The sequence below is a fragment of the Brachyistius frenatus genome, unplaced genomic scaffold (assembly GCF_029030835.1).
Source record: "Brachyistius frenatus isolate BFR_SWC_R1_liver_20210118 unplaced genomic scaffold, ASM2903083v1 Contig_109, whole genome shotgun sequence".
In the NCBI taxonomy this organism is placed as follows: domain Eukaryota; kingdom Metazoa; phylum Chordata; class Actinopteri; family Embiotocidae; genus Brachyistius; species Brachyistius frenatus.
In genome coordinates this window covers 581,049-602,144 of record NW_027210708.1, presented here as the reverse complement: position 1 = coordinate 602,144, position 21,096 = coordinate 581,049, and the positions used below count along the sequence as shown (strand labels likewise).

The 21,096-nt window shown below is 41.2% G+C and overlaps 1 protein-coding gene across 1 annotated transcript; it reads right to left on the bottom strand.

Moving 5' to 3' along the window:
• Nucleotides 1-424: 424 nt before the first annotated feature.
• Nucleotides 425-20,781, bottom strand: kiaa0753 (KIAA0753 ortholog). Its single transcript, XM_069712380.1, has 19 exons — nt 20,627-20,781; nt 19,881-20,174; nt 19,507-19,768; nt 19,303-19,412; nt 19,143-19,205; nt 18,649-18,870; nt 17,790-17,967; nt 14,508-14,689; nt 14,204-14,325; nt 14,036; nt 13,290-13,441; nt 12,631-12,720; nt 10,194-10,281; nt 9,917-9,988; nt 9,637-9,807; nt 9,352-9,433; nt 9,035-9,155; nt 3,638-3,874; nt 425-1,177 (listed from the first exon to the last, which is right to left on the bottom strand). Exons 1-19 carry the CDS (start codon nt 20,756-20,758, stop codon nt 1,024-1,026), a joined length of 2,733 nt encoding a protein of 910 aa, XP_069568481.1. The 5' UTR covers nt 20,759-20,781; the 3' UTR covers nt 425-1,023.
• Between the last annotated feature and the right edge of the window lie 315 nt (nt 20,782-21,096).

Sequence of the window (21,096 nt, the reverse complement as noted above, 5' to 3'; positions counted from 1 at the left end):
AGTGAGCTAATTCATTCAGTCACTGTATGTCTCCTGTCAAAGGACGGTCCCCACAGGCCAGCACAGCATCTGCATATGTCCCCTCCGCTCTGTCTGCACGGCTTTCATGTCGATCTCAAGGGACTCTGGCACTTTCTCAGTCTGCCAACGACGTCGTGTTTATTTTGCATTGAGAACTGATACTTCATGATTATGCATGTTCCCGTTGGTCAGTATATAAACTAGAGGCCATATTTGCGTTGGCTTTCAGGGGATAAAATAAACAGAAAATAAGACTAACACTGAGCAGATCATTATAAAATGGTGCGAAACTAATTTAAAATAAATAAATTAAAAAAAAGACTTTATATTCACACATATCTCTAACCTGGTCTGCAAGTTTTTTTTTACAAAGATAAACACAATAAACAGTGTGAAAAAAGTGTTTTGCCGCAGTGAATTTTTTTTATTTAGACATTAATGAAAGAGGAAATCAAGTTACAATATTTGACCGGCATGATGCCCTTGGCTTCACACGCTTTGGTGGAGACAGTATGCAATTAATCTATTTCCATGTTCCAACGTGAAAATAGGAAGTGTGAGTAATCATCAGGGAGATTTAAACCAAGTGCAAGGGGAGGGCAGTAATCTTATAATCCTCAGTAAATGTCATAATGGTCTCTCCAAGCTTATCTACACTAAACTAACTTTCCCTGTGGAATTCCATCACAGATAAAGATAGACCAGAAGGAGCTACATGACTGATGCTCCCTGTGCAATTCAACAATCTCACAGCTTCATTAAAAATAAAAGTTAAATGTTGTCTCGTCAAACTTGTGCTCTTTTAACTTTTCTTTATATTGTAATAAATAGAAACATTAAAAGAAGCTTATTCCAAAATGAAACATCCCCTTGTGACGCTTACAAAGCAACGGCAAAATAATAAATAATCGAGTCCTTGGTCAAAAAGGAACCTGGTCTGCAAGTTTTTTTTTTACAAAGATAAACACACAATATACAAAGTTTTTAGGTGACTGCTGCGTCCTATTGGCTGAGCAAAGCTGCAGCTGAAGCAGGAGGCGACTGGATCGGCCGCAGAAACTCTGAGGTGAAGACGGCCTCGGCGTATTCCTCCACGACATCCTGAAACTCTGCTGCCACGTCGGCCAGAGCATCCGACAGCAACTCCTCCGCCAAGCTGCGAGATGACAAGGAGGAGGGACATCAGGAAACGCAGGTACAAAGCAGGACATTTACACCCTTGTATCAGACAGAAAAGTCCCACTCTAATATGAAATAGGTTTTGCATCACAGTAAATAAAATGTAAAAAAAAAAAAAAAATCACAATGACATTCATGTGACCACTATTGCTATTTTATGAAACTAGAAAAAATATACCCAGCGTGATTCTTAAAATACACCCAAGTAGTTTTACTTCAGGCTACGATTGCTTCGTATCCAGGTCAATTCACACACCTGTAAGTGAAGCACGTCAACAAGAAAACAGCACAACGATTGTAACAACAAGCACCGGGTCGATGTACAAAATTAACCAAGCAACGTGAACATGTTTCCAGGATTATCATTCAGTGAAAGGACAACAGTCCCGCAACTTTACGTGAGTGTCGCTTAGTAACGTCACAGCGAACGCACTCATTTGGTAGGAATACGCAACAAAACACAAATCTGTGATGTAAACAATATTTTGAAGATCCAACTTGATACAAAAATTGTAGTGCAGTGTTTCAATTCCCGTTCTTCTGTTAGCCTGCTTACATGTTCGTCCGCTTACCTATGTTTTCATATGTTGTTTTTATTGTGCAGACTTTCATAAATCAATCTGGATACAATCCGGATTTACCAAAACACAGATTTGGGCTGTCAGTCTCATCAGTCATGCCATACTCAACAGTGTGAATGCACTTGTGCACTCCGAAAAGAAACTGCAAGTAAACAAGTAAACAATTTGGAGCACAGAAACTCTCTTGTATTGTTTGAATTGTCAAATGAGTTTAAAGGACTGGCTGATCACAAGAACAAAGAGAAGGGAGGCTTGTGGTGGTGAGGAAGAGGAGGAGGAGGAGGAGGTTTACTTCGGTATAGTTCACTATATTTTACTTTGGCAATGTTTTGAAGGGGGAGCAAGCAGCGAGCAGGACAGACTGCTGCTTATTACTGTGCACAAACGAACAATACAGAGTGTGTATTTAGGCCTCAAGAGCCCTTCTGGTGCCTGTAGACTGACAGAAAACTCTCTGCAGGTCGTGCTCTCCGAGCGCACAAAAGGTTTTTCAAACACACGCAACAATGTTTTGCGTCATCTCTGCTACTAAAGCTCCTTTCGAGGGGTAACGCTGGTTTGATTGCTCTCGTAGACTAGAAATTTAGAAAATGGCCCGACATTTACCGTTTTCTGTCTTGCCTTGAAAGGAATAAAATGAAAGAAAAATAGCTCTAAAAACTGGTGAGTGAGTGCAGCAATAAGTACAATTTCACTGTTTGATGTCACACACGCGCACACACTCACTCACACAAGAGGCTGAGACAGGGACACTGACGATGACTGAAAATAGTAAACACTCTTCTAAAGCCCCCGAACACTTGAAATCATTTGGCCGTCAGCGTAACAAAACTATCAAAGTATAATTATATGTTGCTGGACAACGTGAACATTTCTAAGGTCAAAACAATAATATTTCGTTCTGAACACTCAGTACAGACAGAAACACAGTGAAAGATCGACCATTATTACTATTATTATTGGGAACAGCTATTAGGAAAGATGATTAATATGCTAAAAGCCATGCTAGCTCCTCTGAGTGACTCTTCATGTTATACTGTATATTTTACAGTCAGAATTGCACAACATAAGACTAATTTTAAGGCATGAAAAAAACCCAGCTTAAAATACTTCAAGAATGTTTTCCGTTTAGTTGTTGTTGAAATCGTTCTGTTGCAATCAGTCTGTTAGCGGACAGAGTGAATGAGTGGTATCCTCCAGGTGGTAGGTCTCCATAGCAGCACCAGGCTTCTCATTACCATCTCATCACACAGAAAGGTTTCTGATCAAGTGTCAGAACAGCAGGGGGGGGGAGTGCAGGCCTTTAAGAACATGTTCTCTGTCTCCAAAAACACAGTAATAATTGGCTGGCTTCTCATCACATAACCTTTTTTTTTTTGCCCTTCCAAATTCAGGAAAGTGACTCTGAAGAAAAATAATCTTTTAGAAGTTTTTAAGATGGATGTATCAAACACACGGAGTCGGTGCGGTCACATAGAGGTGAGGGAGTCTGCATTGCACCAACTTAAACATTCTGTTAAATATGCAAATGTGTGCGAGGGAAAGAAGAACAGCGGTGAACGCTGCAGATCCACCGTGCGAACCGTAAACTCTGCGTGGTCCTCTCAGGGCGAGCAGCACTTCCGGCTGCACGCCGTTTCAATCAAACATGTCCAAGGACAAAGCGAAGAGCAGGAAGGACAAACCTGCTTCAGTGTGACAAAACATGAAACACTACATAAAGAGGAGGGTGGAGTGGCTGATGCAGTTGCAGCACGAGAGTCACAGTGATGTGTCTGCACTGTGCACCCGGAGAGCTCGATGTTCAAGCTTTGGTTCTTTTATTGTTACCTATCCATTGCTGCGAGTTGTTTTACCTGTCTGCTACGGCCCAGGGGTTGAAGCTGCCGACGGCCTCGTGGGCCGCCACACGCAGGTAGGCGTCGTAGTCTTCCCGGTAGCGCCGGATGTTTGCCAGCGTGCTGCCTGGCACCGATAGTACAGCTCCCGCGCCTCTCTCCGCGGGGCACGGGAACACGCTGATGCCTCTGGGCTGCTGCTGCTCGCCTCGAGAGGCATCCTCTGTCAGGCTGTTCTCACTCAGGAAGCTGTTTCTGTGGGAACACAAGAGGATGCTCACAGGGTGAGGCCGACGGGAACACCTTTTCATTATTAGTCAAACTGTATGAGCTGGGTACGTGGCATCTGAGGGCTGGTTCTCAGGTGTTGATGTTGGCGTGCGGGACTGTGACAGACCAATAATTATTGTAGTATGATGAATTTAGGAGGGGGTGTCAGATTGCAGGCCGGCTCTCTCGGCTGCCCCTTGCTTCCAATGAGTCGGGGCTCAGCTGGGCATCGACTGGGTCTGGCTATATAATCCTCCCTGCCTGGATCTTGCAGCGGCACTCCGCTGTGCTATAAATAGGGTTGCAGCAGCTCACAAAGTGCCTCTCCATTGTGCTCCCTGAGCCTCAGCTAAACTTGTTTCAGTTTTGACTATGAGGGATGCAAACCGTGGGCGGGCCATAAATATCAAAGTGCCAGCACAGACGAATCTGCTTTCAGTCCCAAATGGGTCCATTTACTTTCAGTGCATCTGAGGACTATTTATGAAGTCACAATGGCAATGGAGACCAGCATTTTCTTTGAACAAACCACCTCTGACCACCTTCTGTAAGGGCACGATTAATCTTTCATTCTGATCGGTGAAGAGGTGGTGTGAATGGAGAAATGAAACAAAATGTTACGACAGAGTGTAAGTGGTCCGATCAAATTCCCTGAGGGCTTTAAGACTACTTTTTGAGGCATCTACAATAAATATTTCAGTCAGTCTATTCATTCAGGGAACTGTGTACATTTCTGTGTGGGCAGTGAGGGAGAACTAATAACATGGTCGGAGCGCTACAAAACATCCTCCAGCCATCACACTCACTCAACGACAACGTGACCTGCACAGGATGTAAATAAACAAAACAGACATGTGGCATTAGCTGTTATCGAGAAGTTTGTCTTTTTGTTTCTCAGCATTTAACCAATCGGCATTGGCCATTAATGACATATTGTTCTGCACTGAGCTCTAAACAACGGAGACCCCAAAACGCTTGACTTCAATGTCGTCGCACTTAACCAATCCCACTGGCAGCAGATTGGTCGATCGAACCTTTATGGAAAAGTTTTCAGACTATAATCAGGATGAAAAATGAAGCAATGGAGGAGCAAAGCGAGGCTGGGAAAGATCAGTGTGGTTTAAAAACAGGAGGAGGATAAATTGTGTGGAAGAAAATGTAAAGGTTGTTGCAGTGTTCTTGTTTTCTCGTTTGATGCACTACTTAGAAATCTTTCCTATTTCAAAAAAAGCTGTATCTTGTATGATGCTGAATTGGCAGTCATCTGGAAGCAGAGAGTGGAAGCCAAAAAGTGAAATACTTAGCCTGAGAGGACAACAAAGAGGCCGGGGAGCGAGGAGGAGAGGCAGATAAAAAAAAAAAAAAAATTACTACATGAAAGGTTTACAATGTTGCCGAGCTGGCCTTTCATCTTTATATTGATTTGTTTGATCTGCTGACACAGTCGCAGTGGGTCAGTCAACATTAGCTAAGAAGGGTGTGTGTGTGTGTGTGTGTGTGTGTGTGTGTGTGTGTGCGTGCGTGCGTGCGGCCAATCAGGGTCTGCGTCTGGATTCCTCACCATGGATACATAAATCTTATCTGCTGCTAAAAGATGACATCTCTCACTTCATTGTCTCAGTGGTTGTTTGACAGCACTCACACAGGCGAAAGCACAAAGACAGCCGAGGTAGGGAACCGAATCTGCTGATATATCATTCAATAGGACAAAAGACAGTGTTCGGTCTGGGGATAGTCAATGGATGAATAGTGGCATAGTGAAAACAGCTCTCTATTGAGTTAGGCTCTTCTGTTGGACGTCTTGACCAAAGGGAAGCTCTGAGTGCCGGCGAACAATAAAAATGAATCCATGTTATTTCTAAATGTTTTCCAAATCATTGTAATTCTTTAGAAAATTGTATTTCCCCATCAATCGTCTGCTACCTCGGCTCTGTGCCTCTCAGCGGCTAAATCAGAAGAATCAGCAAAGTCCTAACCAACAACAATCTTGACAGTTTCCCCTCTTAGTCATCAGTCAATACAATCAAAATGCCCCGAGTGATACGCACACTGGGAAACGTCTGCATCTTTGTCACTGTCACTGTTTTTTTCCCCCTATGGTGGTTTTTAAATGTGTATGGGGGGACAGAAAAATTGCATGTTATCTTTTTTTCCCCGCATATGAAAGAGCCTGCTGGGTCTCTCTGGGCTGAAAAATGTGGGTTATAAAGGACTATGTAGGGCTGAGACAACACACAATCAGCTTTTTGCATATTTTTGCTGTTCCAAAACCCCCAAATCAAACTGCAACACTAGACACGAGAGTCAACATTGACAGGGGATTAACGCAATCTCACACCAACACAAAAAACCTTTTTCACTGTAGGAATTGATGCAAGAGCTCTTTTTTTTTTAACCCGTTCCTTTTTAAGCAACAAAAGCAGAACTGTATAAATTATTTTCCAATCTGTCTTATCCAAGTTTCATCTTTTCCAAAGCCGACTCTACTTTACGCTGTATAAAGCACAAAAGTATTAATTATGGGAACAGATATACGACAGATATAACAGATCTATAAATATAGCAGATATATAGACTAACTGCAGCTGTGAAAACCTTGAACAGGTTTATCGAAACAATATTTTCTTTAGTGTTGACAATGATGCTCCCTTGTGATGTCAGTGGGCGGACTGGTCGCTCTCTGCCGTCAAAGTGAGGGGTTATCATTACATTTATATTTATATTCTTGCAACATTTGCTTTTCAGTATTGGAGCTGGGTAGTTTAGCAGTTCGCTGACGCCACTGACTTCCTCAGGCAGCTCAGAAAGCCGTCACATGTAATTTCACAGTTCCATTTATGACTACGGTGAAAATCTCTTCGTGTTGAAGAGCGACACGTTCTGACATGTCCCAACTGAAGGATACATGTCGACATCACAAACCAACAAGAGCTCAATTTGAACTGAACTTACGGTTCGGCTGGTGGTCACCGTTAATGCAGCTTTTGGCACACTGTGTACGTTTTGTTTGGGTAGTGCCGGTGAAATTAGCTGCAGGATTCTGCAAGCAAAACTTTGCTTTGCCTCTGCTGATACGTGCCATGAAATGTTTTAGCCGGCAACACAGGAGGCCAACTGATCTCAGCTCAGTTCAGTTTACGAAGCAACTTCTTGGCCCAGGAGGGTGGCTCTATAAAACAATGTGTCTAATAAACACAATTTCTCCTTCTATCTTGCACCAAATGACTCCCTGGTTTTTTAGGGATTTTATGCTAAATTGCAGTAGGATGCACGGATCAAGACAAGTGCAAACTTTATTAACATAATGTCTCTTAGATTTCACATAAATATATGAGTGTGCCAACATGGAATAACTCTGGTTTGAAAAAGTACTATATTATCCAAGGAGTCGAGTTAGGTGACTGCTGAATGAGGTGACTAATGTCGATCAATGGTAATCCTTTTTCATATGCAAATATGTCACATTACTGCATGGAAAGTAACCTTGGAGCCACTAAATATTATGTGGGCAAGTTTGATCAGCACAACTGTCATCAGTGTGAACCAAGTTGAACTGTCAGGTTCATAGGACCATTTTAGCAAATGGTCCTACAGTCTCATTACGGTGCTGGGGATGTTGAGGAGCCTCTGCTGGAAGAGAGACGTCATGACACGTGTGAGTCAGCAGACAGCAAAGCTCTCCATGCTGATGAGTTCCTCCGCTCCGTCATTCATTACTGAGTCCAACAACACAAACCAACAGTCTGTCCTCGAACTATGGCTAGGAAAATTCAGATCATCCCATTAAAAACATCAACAAGCACATACAGATAAACCATGTCTTATTAAAAGGCGGACGAGTACCGAAACACTGAAACACAATTGGCCAGTGACATCTTTTCAGTTTTACATACCTTATTTTGTAATGTTACAAAACCATATACAGTATAAGAATACATATTAATTCCCCTTTCTCTCCTTTTACACATACATTACTCTTTATCTTGTGATAAATACTCGAGGCATGATTAGGGTTCGACACACAATCCCCTTGTGTGTTTCATATTTGACTTTAACTTTGGTCAACTTGTTAATTAATGTATGTTTTATTTAAAAATTAAATTTTAAATAATTATTTTCCTATTGATCCATGTGATCCAAAATCCCAATTACATCCACTGTGGTTCAATGTGTTCAAAGATCCAGCAGGCTGTCATTACTTTTTTAAAGGCTCATTAATTGGGACTGAAGATGAGGCAGGTATGTTTAATGACACAGGGAGTCAGGGAGTTTCAGAACAAATGAGCTGTCAGTTGTCAGGTGACTTTCTCTGTTTTTAGAAGCAGCTGTGCAGGATACCTCTGAAAACGAATGACTCATGAAAAAAAAAAAAAAAGATATAATGTGCTAATCGTCACAATTTGAATTTGTTGGCTCGTCTGTGTCAACAATGTCTAGTCCTTCTACACTCTTTTTCTCCTCTTTCCAAGTCCCTCATTAAATTAAAGCAGGAGAGCAGCTGCAGCTAATGCCCTGGGCAGCGGAGGGTCTCTGTGGAGTCTGCTGCCTGCGTCAGGAATAGACTCTGCCCTGGGTACGGTAGCCACCAAGTGGGTTTTGCGGGATGAGTAAGGCCTCCGAGTGGAAGAGCAATTATTATGGCAATGACACATCATGTGGAAAAACACTAACTATGGATCGCTGGAAAAACATTAAATCACTTCCTTTTCATAGAGTCTAGAGGCCCAATTACACCACCAGAGAATGACTTCCGACAGAGGATTTGGCTGTTGCTCTTATAGAGCTGCAACAGGAAGTCTTTATCTGCAGTTTCATTCATTACTTTTCTCATAAAAAGTGCATTAAAAGTGACCCCAGACTTTCCAAGTAATCAAAATCTGCAATCACAATTATATCGAATTTCAAGCAATCAGCAGAATTGCGCTGGAATCATGATGACTGATAATGGAAATGAGGACCTTTCATTTCAGCTTTAAATATTGTGAAGAAAGTTGAATAGTTCAAACCTTGCTCCAGTAAATATTACATACAAATTTCAAAACCGCTGCTTCAAGACCAATAAAACGAGATGGAAAAAAAAAAGCAAAAGACGAGACACGGAAATGATTCGGGTGCAGAGAGAGGAGAAAGGACATAGTAACCCACCCAGTCTCGACGGGCTTCTCCAGGACAATGTCAGCAGCAGAGGTCTGTTTCAGCACTGGTCTTGTGAGCCTAATTGGCTGAGGAGAGTTTGGCCTGGAGCCCGGAGCATGGCACTGAGATCCTGGGGGGACGGTTGTGTGTGTTGTGACAGATGGGGATGAACACGGGACAGTCAGACAAACAAACAAAGAAAGAGGACATCATACAATCTTAATGACAAGAATTCACCTACTACTATCAGTCGTAACACTGTCTCCACCTACAGGAGACACCAGGATTTTGTCCGACCGTGAGAGCAGTTAATTTAGTGTTTTTACCTGCAGCTCCTGGTCTGTCCCAGTAAAGAGGGTCTGAGTAGCTGATAGATGCAAACCGTCTCCTCACGTCCTCCTGGTCCCTCTGCACAGAAATACAGAGAAACACATTTAAGAGCCTTGTCAAACAGACTGAACAACATACTCAAGTCTGGGCCTTGCATCAGTAAGCAGCAGCGGATCAGAGCTGTCGTAACAGCTCACTATAAATAACTCGAACACTGGTGGCCTTTCAAGGGTCCCCGGTGACCTTTTTGCTGGCGGGCCTGTCTGTGGAGCAGCTCTCACCTGGATCTCCTCCATACGAAGCAGCATGCCCTCCAGCGAGGGGGCCTGCAGCCTACACTGAGCCATGCCCTCCAACTGTCTGTCTGTCTCGGCTGCCCACGCTGCCCGCGTAGTGTCCTCCAGCAGATCCTCCAGCAGAGCCTCACTCAGCTGCCGAGCGCTCTCCGCTGCCTGTGGAGGACAACAGTCACAAAAAACACACACATTATCAGCATAATTGTTCCGTTCTTGTTCAAACTTTGTTTAATAGCAACGCCGGATCTGCTGTAGTGCAGCTCACTCTCTCTGCAGCCTGCTCAGGCAGCCGACTCCTCAGTGAGAAGTTGATTCTGTTCAAGGATTCACCAATCTGCTGAATAAACACCAAAACATAAATCACTATTTACTTCCTTGTGGTAAATCTGAAGGTAAACACACACAGACTGTGTTTTAAAAAAAATAAAATAATAATTTTTAATCTATTTATCTATTAAGGAGTATTGACTGTCATCCTCTTTCTCAGTAGACATGTAAAAGATAATAAAGGAAGTAAAATCTCAGCAGATAAGTCTTCCTACCTGCACTTCATCCAGAGGAGGCTCGATTCTCCCTGTGTGCTCCTGCTCGGCTCTCTCAGCCCACTGAGTTGGTGAGACGACATCAGACCTGTTGACCCAGAAACACCCACAATGCAAGCTGTCACAGCAGAAGTTCTAAACTAAACTGCTTTGAGACTGCATGAAAATATGAAAGCATGATATTAATTATTGTATGGGTCAAACGTAGGTTCTCTTTGTATTCTAAGTGGGTGTCAAATTAATCAAAAAGACTTCATTTTCTGGATTAAAGTTAAAATTGATGTAAATCCAATTTTTTAATAACTATCCCTTTTGAGCCTATTACATCATTCACATTATTGAAAAGTCCTGAAGGACTAATTTTGTGGATGATAATTAATCAAAACACTTTGCTTTTTTAGGCAAATGGGATTCACACAAAACAGTGGTACAAACCAGGCTCTTGTTTTTTTAGATTGAGGTGTTTTTTTGTTTTTTTTTATATCCCGATTTCTTTTACTGTCAAACCCACTAAATGCTAAAACCTGCTACCTACCTGTATACATTTCTTTATGTTTTCAATTGAAGATTTTCTGAATCTACAGTTACACAGATGTTCCCTACATGCCCACTGCAGTGCACGCAACTCATGTGGCCAAACTGGTTTGAAAAGTGTCAAATTAAGTGTTCTAAAACAAGAGATTTAACAGGGAAATCCAGTATTTGCCCTTCAACTGGGACCCCCTTCTCTTCTGAACGAAACACGTCTAAATAAAAACCTAGTATATGTCTGGACCCTGTGTGAAACAGGCGGGCTTTTAATTTGAAAAGTCTCAGCGTTCAACCAACCTGAGGTGTATTTTGATCTCTCACTCACTCAGTGACAGACATTCGTTTCATAGCTCCGCCCCACTGTTGCAGTCCAGCCAAAAACATTGTATTTATGTTATGAACCTAATTTATGAGCACCTGTTTCTTTTCAGTGTCTCAGGGAGTCTCTGCTGTGTTTCTGTCCTCTGATCTCTGTGTCTCATGAGGTGGAGCTCAACCTCTGCTGCACTGGCACATTGCAGAGCAGACACAGGTGAAGGAGAGCGAGGGGAGATCGTCCACTTAGTAATCGATCCCGTTGATAGCATCGTTCTCTCGGACAGGTTCAAGAATAGAATGCTAGAAAAAAAAATGCTGAAATGAATTGCCAAATATCCTTGGCTATACCTGGGCAGCGCTCCCAAGTAAGTCTGTGTGTGGGAAGCACTGCATATTGTTCAAACCTACTGTTAACTTTGCGAGCTACTGGTTGGACATCCCTGTTCTATATCAAATGTTAAAAAAAACGCTCTAAAATTTAAAACCTAAAAACATTACAAAATGTGTACACAGTATATAGAAATAAGAAGTGTATAGCTCTTTCTTGGCACTCCACACTGACAAAGAGACCTTCTTGCACTTTGTAATAATATGTTTGATCTTAAATGTTTTTGAATTTATTGCTTGCTGTGAAATGTAATTGTGCCAAATGAACCAGCCAGGGGTGAAAGATAGAGCTACACCAGACTAGCAGTGATGATGAAATTCCATTTAAGTTACCCAGTAACAAATTAAGCAGAAAATTATCAAGGTCTTAACTGTGGGCGTGCAGTTGTTCTTAATTAATATTACACACGTTTCCTTCTGTGACACGTCAGACTTCCAGCTGTGAAGAGTCCTTCAGGTGAGTAAAACATGGCAGGCCTAGAAAGCAGGAGCACGAAACCGCCGCATTCAGTGCAGTAACTAGTGCTTTATAGACCGTGTTAACTGCAACCTGTTCGCACACTGTGTTTTTATGCTGCTCTTTTAAAGTTAAACTTTCCAGTGACTAATCAGGAAATGTGTGGGCGTCTATAGGGACATATTGCTCTCCCTGGTTTTAAATAGATGTGCCACAATCACAAGCTGCATTATTTTCTGTTCTTTTGTGTGTAAATAATTATGTCCACGTTGTAATTCCTCAATGTAACTGTTCATTTGACTGTGAGGCCCTTGCATTGAGCTGCGTGGCGGATTATCGTGTGGATTACTGCTGTGACTTTGCAGCAAGACCTATGTGGTATTACTGGCGGTGGGAAATGTTTCTTCACGCATGCATATATTACAGTAATGATTATTATGCATTATGTGCATTGTACAGTGATTAGCAGGGACCTCTGTTCTGACAATATTCTACCTCTATTGGTTTTAGATTAATTTTGTCTCAAGTCAGGAATTTTGGGCATGATTTTATTTCATCCCATCACAGCTTGGTATTTATTGTCATAGTGTCTATAGAGATTGCAATTTTAGTAAAATGGAGGGGGAAAAACAGTTTTTTTGGGCTGTACCGATATCCAGTAATGAACACTTTATTATAACCTTCAACTTCCATCCCCTCAGATCCATTAGTTCTGATGAAGCTGTAATTGTATTAGTAGCGTACCTTAATCTCTGAATGCGTTCAACCTCTTCCTTCCTCAGGTGGTCCAGCTCTTTCAGTCTCTGCGTAGTCATCTTATCCAACCACGCTTTCCTGAACCAAGCCAGTAATCACCATATGAAGCCAAATGCAAACACAAGCTTTTCACATAAATAACTCATAATCCTAATCTCACAAATCAGGCTGCTAGCCACTGATTAATAGGAAAGCACAACTGTAGTAATTAGGAATTGATTAAACAGAGACATATGTGGAACACTTCATCAATGAGGTGCCTATAAGCCCCAGAACAGGCCAACTATTAATCACTCAAAAAGAGAAATGGCTTCAATCTAGCAAAGAGCTGGATTAATTTATTGGAAAGAATTAACTTTGAATTAGTATTGCCTGTGGCTCTCAGCAAGTGGGGCCTGAAATGAGAGTCAGAAATAATACAAGGAATACAGAGAAATAACTCATTAACAGTCCTTTTCCCAAGAACTCATTCTGCTATCTATTTTTTTTTTACTTTTTAGCCGAGACGGACGATCAAAGTGTGAAGTAGAAATAACCAAAATCACAAACTGACGAATCTGCAAAAAGATGATACTTCATTCTGAAATATATCATACATAAGACAGATTAATAGCGAGTTGAAAAGAATTGTAGGAGGTGAGCTTCACCTTAATGCTTCATTCTCAGCTTCCTTCCTCTTTTCTAGGCTTAGACCTGGCTCTGCTCCCGAACCACTGGCCACCTTCTGCTTTGGATGGCTCGCTGAGAGCTTCACTGGAGAGAAGAGACATCGAGGCTCTGGTCCCCCCTTTGAGGGGATCTGCAGAGAGATGAATGAATGATAAATGAGTGAATGATGAACCACAGGCACAGATACATATTATTATTAAGACAAGACAGAAAAAAAAAAAAGAAACCTGGAGAGCAACAGAGAAAGAGCCCTTTTTACACACTGTACCTGTAACATTGCAGAGCGTTTGAGAGTTAGGTCTTCTATACATAAAACTTTTTCACAAAACAGTTAATATCCCATAAAAAAAATGCTGAGAGATTTATTTTTTTGTGCCGTATTTACCTTATATATATATATATATATTATATATATATATATATATATATAGGCAATACTTCTACCAAGTTAGATTTTTGTGCTGCACTTTACCAATAACATTCTGGGCATAACAATTTGGAAAAATCTAAAGCCCTACAGTGAATACAAGTTATTCATCCAGCAGCTAATATCACCAACCATCGAACCATTTCTGATGAAGCCTGCCCACGTCCACATTCTGGCTGAAAAAGGAAAGCTCAGCTCTGACAGCTTTCTCCTGACACTGGTTACATAGATTGCCTTTTTTTTTTTTCCTCCGTATTTTTTGTATTTACTTTGCAGATTCAAACTGTATATATTCACACTGGAGGCAAAGCGTTATTATTATTAGACCAGAGTTTCAGACATTACAACACCTTTGTTAGATAATGACATAAATCATCTGCTGAGCTGAGAGTTCTGATTAAAAAAAAAAAATAACAATAATAATTGTAATGTGTCATCAGCTACACAGAGAGGTAATAGGCTCACCGCTGTGGAGGAGGAGAGTGGGGGGATGTAGGTATCCAGGGCACAGAGTGTTCTTTCTGAGGCAGCTGGTTCACTCGGAGCCGAGAGGAGACTGTAGGCTGCTGGAACCCTGCATCGTGCATCTGATTAATGTACCACAAAAATGACAAGTTTGTTTACATGAATCTGACCGTGTGACCTTTAGATGCTCTTTTCACAGATTTTTTTTTTTTTTAACAAAACCTGAACCATACAGCTACTAATATAACATGAAGCACTTCATTGTCTGTTGTAACCTATTCAGTAAACTTTCTAATGTCCTTACGTCAGCCTGTCTCATTTCAGACTGCCGTGCTTTTCTGCAGGTAGTGTTTGTCTGAGTTCGTCCCTGTCGCTCTCTGGGCTCCCTCTGCTGGACGAGGGTCTCCAGGCCGGCCCTCAGCACATCTCTTCTGTTGACGGGCTGGTAAGAGGACGTTTTGTGCTTCTGGGAGGCAACTCTCTGGCCTGCTGACACACATGAAAAGTGAATTTTTTAAAAAAAAATTTGTTTCTATCTTCACTACAGTAACAACAAACTACATCAGAGGTGCCCAAATTCTGAAGGGCCCAAAAATTTATATTTATGATACGTGAAATTACATTTCATTAAAATGTGAAATATTTGACAGATAATTAAGAATCTAAATCTTAAACAAATTTCTGAATAATCAAAACCTACTTTAATCTGCATTATGGTAATTTAATTATTTTGCAGAAATTATGGTTAAAAAACAGTCGCATTGCAAATTTTGTCTAAATTTCTCTTGTCAGTGTGTCACTGCCTCAATGTCTTTGTAGATTCTTTGTACATAAAACGTAGGCCAAAGCACTTTAATAGGGAAACCTAACAGCAACATGCAGTACACTACCGTAAAACTATTCAGTACTTTTTAGCTGCACAACATTTACAGTTCATAGTCATTCTGGTTCTGATTTTAGTGCAGTTAAAATAAGGAGGATAAGCACGAGATTGTCAGATGTCATGGTGGAACAAAACAAAGAAGTCCAAATTGGGCTGCTCTGAACTTTATTCTTTATCCCTTTTGAATAAAGTAAATCAGCTTGAAACCTGGCGGAGGAGCGCAACACCACCAATTACAGAATTAGCTTGCATTCCTGATAACCAGTTGGATATGTGGTATAGGGACTTCAGTAATGCAACAAAGTTGGTTTCTAGGGAGAGCTAGATTGCACATAAAGCTCATTGTATGTGTTTATGTCCTCTCGACCAGAGGATGCGTCTCCGCTCAATTGGAGCCAGCGGGAGTTAACTGCTCATAAGACAGACATAAGCGGCAGGAGGCCGAGGGCCAGAGTTCTGCACTTGACTACCCGTGTTTCTGTCACATCTTCAAGGCTCCTTATAGGTTTTCAGCCCAGTTGTAGCTGTTTAAGCACAGTGGGAGGCCCACACATAACTGCACAAAAGCCCTGCGGTGATTTACAGACACACAAGAGACGAAATGATTTGTCCGTCATCAAGAGGTAAACATACACTTAATCTCTGTGCAGTTTTCAGAGCCTCAGGCAACAGCTGGGGCATAATATTGAGTAAGAAATTCTGAAGGAAAGTACTGCTATATTATATTCATGAGATACTGAATCAGAACAATGAATAATACAATTAAAAATGGACTAAAAAGTATTTATTACACACATAAATGCCTTACTTAACATAAGTATTGGCTTTTAAATGTGCTCACCTACCTCAAGGATCGATTTTAGGCCCAATTCAGTTTTTACTACATACCGCATGCTGCTTCTTGGGTCTGGCACATAATTTTGCTTATTACTTTTATGCCGAAGACACCGAGATATATCTACCGCTTAAACTAGACACTGACTCTTTCAGTAATTAATTTCTTTAATGTTTAGTTGATGGTAAAACCTGTCCCCCTCCAAAATCACTCTCAATCTCAAAGAAAATAAAACAGAGATTCTGGTGCTGAATCCCCCTCACCTATCAGCAGTAACACTGGATAATATTTCATCCATGTCTCGATTTCACGGCACCCGACTGTCAAAGCAATGAAATACACCCATGTGTTTTTGATTCTACTTTTGAATTATACCTGCAGATGATATCTACAGTTACAGCCAGCTTCTAAGGTCAAGCCCTTCCTTTCTTTTAAAGATCTTCGGAGGATCACTCATGCTTTTATTAATTACAGGCTCGACTTTTGTAATTCTTTATATTTTGAAAGATTTCAGGTTGTGGTTGGTTCAGAATACTGCAGCAAGGTTCCTGACTGGTCTGTGTAAGGTATGAGCACGAATCATAACAACATCTTTGAGAAATTTCAGTCTGAAAAATGGTCCAGTCCTGTTTCCTTCAATTAAGAACCATCTCCAGAATCAAACCCATACTGTCACACTCTGACCTGGAAAAAGTAATTCATGCACTAATTTTCTCTCGACTCAACTACTGCAACTCCCTCCTTTCTGGCATAAACCAAAAATCGATCTACCGCCTCCAACTAGTCCAGAATGCAGCAGCCAGGCTTTTTACTGGCTTTAACAGACGACATCACATTACTCCAGTTCTGGCCTCTCTCCACTGGCTCCCGGTTGGTTTTAGAATTGATTTTAAGATTTTGTTGATCACTTTTAAAGCCCGCCTGGGTCTGGCCCCGAGCTACATTATTGAAATGTTAGCCCCATATGAGCCAACTCGCAGCCTTAGATCCTCCGGTGGGGCCCTTCTGGTCGTTCCAAAGTCGAGACTTAAATCAAAGGGTGACCGTGCTTTTGCCATTAGGGGCCCTCGACTTTGGAACGACCTACCTGAGGAGATAAGGCTTGCAGAATCATTAACTTCTTTTAAATCACTTCTTAAAACCCATTTTTATAGAATTGCTTTTAAGTGATGTCGTCCTTTTATGCAGTTCTTTTGTTCCCCTGTTTTTGTTTGTTTATTTTATTCATTTATTTATTTGTTTGTTTTCTATTCCATTTGCTCGTTTTGGTTATTTGTTTGGTTTTGTTGTATTCATTACCTTTAAGGTATGGTCTTTTTTTTTGCCTCGTTTTCCTAAATGTTTACCGGTATTGACGTTATGTTTGACTATGCTTTGCTTCTCTGTAGAGCACTTTGTAAACTCTGCTTTTAAAGGTGCTATATAAATGAAGTTATTATTATTATTCACCAATCCTGGGAGGCTAACATTAGATACCTGTTCAGTATAGAAGTCTAAAACGTCATTGGTTCTTTTTTAGTGTTTAAATGGAGCAGGCTTGGCTTGGCTTGTCATCCATACTGGCTCTTAAGACCAACTGGGCTTTTTCAGTGGTAGCTCTGAAATTTGGGAATAGCCTCCCTCTTCAACTGGTGCTCAAATCTCAATTAAAACCTATTTAATCTCACCTGCATTTCCAGATTAAGCCCAATTTTATTTCATTTTTACAGCATTAATGACTGCTTCTGTATATCTTCAGATGCTGTTTTAGCTCAATGGTTTTTAATTTATTCTAATTTATCATTATTATTATTATTATTTTTTTTTGCTTTATTTGATTTAATGCTAGACTTGACTAATACCCCAGAAAAAAAAATATCTATGCTTACCACGGACACCTCTTCTGGGATTTGTGGGTTTGCAAGGTCGTCGGGTAGTTAAGGTGCCGCAACCTTTGGGTGCGCTCGTAGGGGACTTGCTGCGATGAGGAGACTTCCTGCGGGGACGACATGCTTGCGCTTGCATCTTTTCGAGCATCTCTTGTTTACGGAGGGCAGAATCCAAAGTCTACGAGGAATGGAGGGATATTAAAGTCTTGGATTGTTCATTTGAAAAAAGAAAAACCTAAAAAAAAATCCCTCCTGATAATAAGTGTCATATCTAGACAAAAAAAACATAAAATAATAGTTATTCCAAGCAAACACAAGAATATTTTTTTACGTTTACATTTATAATAACACTCATAACATATATTCTGCACCAAGAGCTTTCATTAAGTAACTGCCCTAAAGGCTCAGTACAATGACTCAGCTTTGACCTGAGAGTGCTTACATAAATTTGAGATTAATGCTGTAACAACTGTAGACCGCTCTATACACAGTCTCATAATTATGGGGGGACAGAAAGAAATTTGAAAAGTTAATTTGTACATAAATAAACTAAAGTTTCGACAGTTAGTTTCACTTCATGAATGTTTGCTTTGAGTTTTGTCTCTACGTTAAGTAGAATAAGTGCACAGTGAGATTAAGGTCAGGCGACAGTTAAAGCATGTAAAACATTTCACTGTTTTGCTGTAAAAAGAATTTCGGTTGTATGTTTGGGATTATAATCCTGGTTTTCGGTCCTAAAGTTATGGCACAACGTATAAAGCGTCCTACATCCAGGAGCTGTCATTACATTTCAAATCCGGTGTGCTGAGGAGTAGAGTCTACACAATCAAAACACATCCAAATGTATATGGATCATCACCTCCAGTTTCTGCAGGATGTTGAGGGCCGTCTCAGGCACAGCTGAGCCTTGATTTGCTTCCACCCTGGCTGAGCACAGAGAGAGCTGGCGAATCAGCTGGCCCAGTTCTTTGTAATGGGGGGGTAGCTTGCTTTGAGACAGATCTGAAAGCTGGTGGATAACAACTTGTAAGGCCCTGAACGCCCCTCGGTAGGCAGCTACAAGCCTGTTTATTGCCCCGGTCTGAAAGAAGAACAGGCAGTAACTCCCTGAGTGAAACAGATGGTTTTTGCTCAGCAGAAAAGACTTCACAAACCTATTTTTTTTTTAGCAAAATAAAAGTAACAAATGTGTTCGTAGATTCATTGGTGTGTTTGAATACATGACTAGCAAGTAGAGCATATATTTATTTAGGGACAGGAGGCCCAAAATGTTATTTTATTTGCCGATTTCAACGCCTTTTTCAACAATTAAATAAATGTTGTCAAAAAGAGATAAATCCTGAACTTACTAACCTTTTTGTTGTCCCACATATTCTGGCGTTGCAGTTTTTCTATATCTTCTTGTATCTCTTTTACCTATTAAACAAATGAATAGAACAGTGTTTATAGATGCAGAGCAAATGGACTCAATGACACTTTATTTATCAATTACACGTGGTAGAAATATAAATACCTGTCGTTGGAGAACATAAATGATACGTGCTGAGCGAGCTGCCTGCTTCTGTCTCCGTATCTCCAACTTATTTTGATCTTCAGGTTCCAATGGCGCCTCCATTTTCCCCCCTGAAGTTATACATTATCCATGATATATTATTTATCAGCATCCTGTGTGTGATGTGTGATCATATAACAGGGGGCAGCTGTTTTTGTGGGTTACCTCTGTTAGCTAGGTCCTCCACCTTCTGAATATAGACTTTCAGCTCATTTTGCAGCTTGTGGATCTCATGGCTTAAAGGTGCCCGTTTGCCTCCCTCCACCTGCCCGGGCCCGGGGTCCCTGGTTGGGGGTGACTGGCCAACCCGAGGCATGGGAGAAATGGGATATTTCTGGGATGTGTGCTTTTTGACTCCAGGTCGGGTCACCTCCTGTTTTGGACTGGAGGCCTTTGACTTTGTCTTGCTTGGAGTGGCTGCTAGCTCCTACGGAGAGAGGAAAAGACGAACCCTTGACTAGCACCAGTAAACTATTATAGATATATGGTCTTTATTAATAGTTTATCAATTTGAAATGATGTACCATTAATGAATTTACCTGAAGCAGCTCCGCATCACTCGTTTCAAAGAGAGAGGCCTCGTGAGAAGGTCTGGCAGAGGATCTTTTCAGTGACTCCTGGCGCCTTCGTCTTAGATCTCGCTTGGCCAGCTGAACAGCGGCCTGCAGCCTCTCCTCAGACAGCGCGGTGAAACTAATGGAGCTTCTGGTGCTGCCCACATCCTCATGCACCTCTAACAGTGGCAGCAGTCTCTCTATCACGATGGGGGCTGGCTGGCCTACACGGGTGGCGCGGTTGCCGGCACTCAAAGGGATGGCTTCATTGAACAGTAGCTGCGGTGTGTAAGATACCAATTCATCTTATCTGACATCAAAAGCCATTGTGATTCTCAGTCCGGCTTTTCACACCACTTACTTAACAAGTATTTCTATCATTAACTTAATTTGATCTTGTTTGTTTGACACAATTACCTGACTTTATAAATCCTGCCTACATTATGTTTCTAAACTACATTTGAACTGCATTGTGCTGTAATGAAACGTACAAGATATATATATAGATATATATAGTCCATCATCCGAGATTGGTGAACAAATGAAATGTGACGTTAAATAAACACCTCTCAAAATCTTTATATTGGTGGGATCAGCTGGAGGGCTGATGCATCAAGATGACTAAACTTATAGACAATTGAGCAACTAAACTAAGGGTTTAGTCATGTGGACTGAAGACACAGCCGAACACAAACAGGCTTTAGACACTTCAGATGCAGGCTGTTGTTTACCTTGTTCGGGGACATCCCAGCTGTTAAACCACGGCGGTTGTTTCGGGTTGAACCTGAAGCGACCCAGTCTCGGTCTCGACTTTGCTGTCCTCGGACAATCGTGGGAGCATTCTGCAAGAACTCTGCAGTCATTGCAGCAAAAAAAACAAAAACAAAAACAAAAACAATTCCCGGTACGTAATGTTAGAGAGGGTTAGCATTAGCAGGATAACTTCGCTTCTGTACTGAAGTTCGCAAACATCAAGTTAATCCCCAAACTCGTCCACTGGACCATTTCGCTTGTCGCTTATCTCCACCTCGTTCTGGTTTTACGGGTTGTTTTAAATCAACTGAGCGAACAGCTTGGATAACTAGAGGTTAATTCAAATATAACACATGGTTCACGTTTTAAATTCTGGTCGTAGCTTCTTAACAATTTGAAACGGCGCCATGACAACAACAGAAACTACGAGACGGAAGTACTTTTTTTT

Bases quoted from the DNA above. Each gene is read 5' to 3' on its own strand.
- kiaa0753 (XM_069712380.1), bottom strand. From the start codon at position 20,758: ATGACTGCAGAGTTCTTGCAGAATGCTCCCACGATTGTCCGAGGACAG. The intron at 14,326-14,507 runs GTAAGGACATTA...TACATTAATCAG, and splicing joins CTGAAATGAGACAGGCTGAC to ATGCACGATGCAGGGTTCCA. The intron at 9,156-9,351 runs GTAAAAACACTA...CCGTCCCCCCAG, and splicing joins GGACAGACCAGGAGCTGCAG to GATCTCAGTGCCATGCTCCG.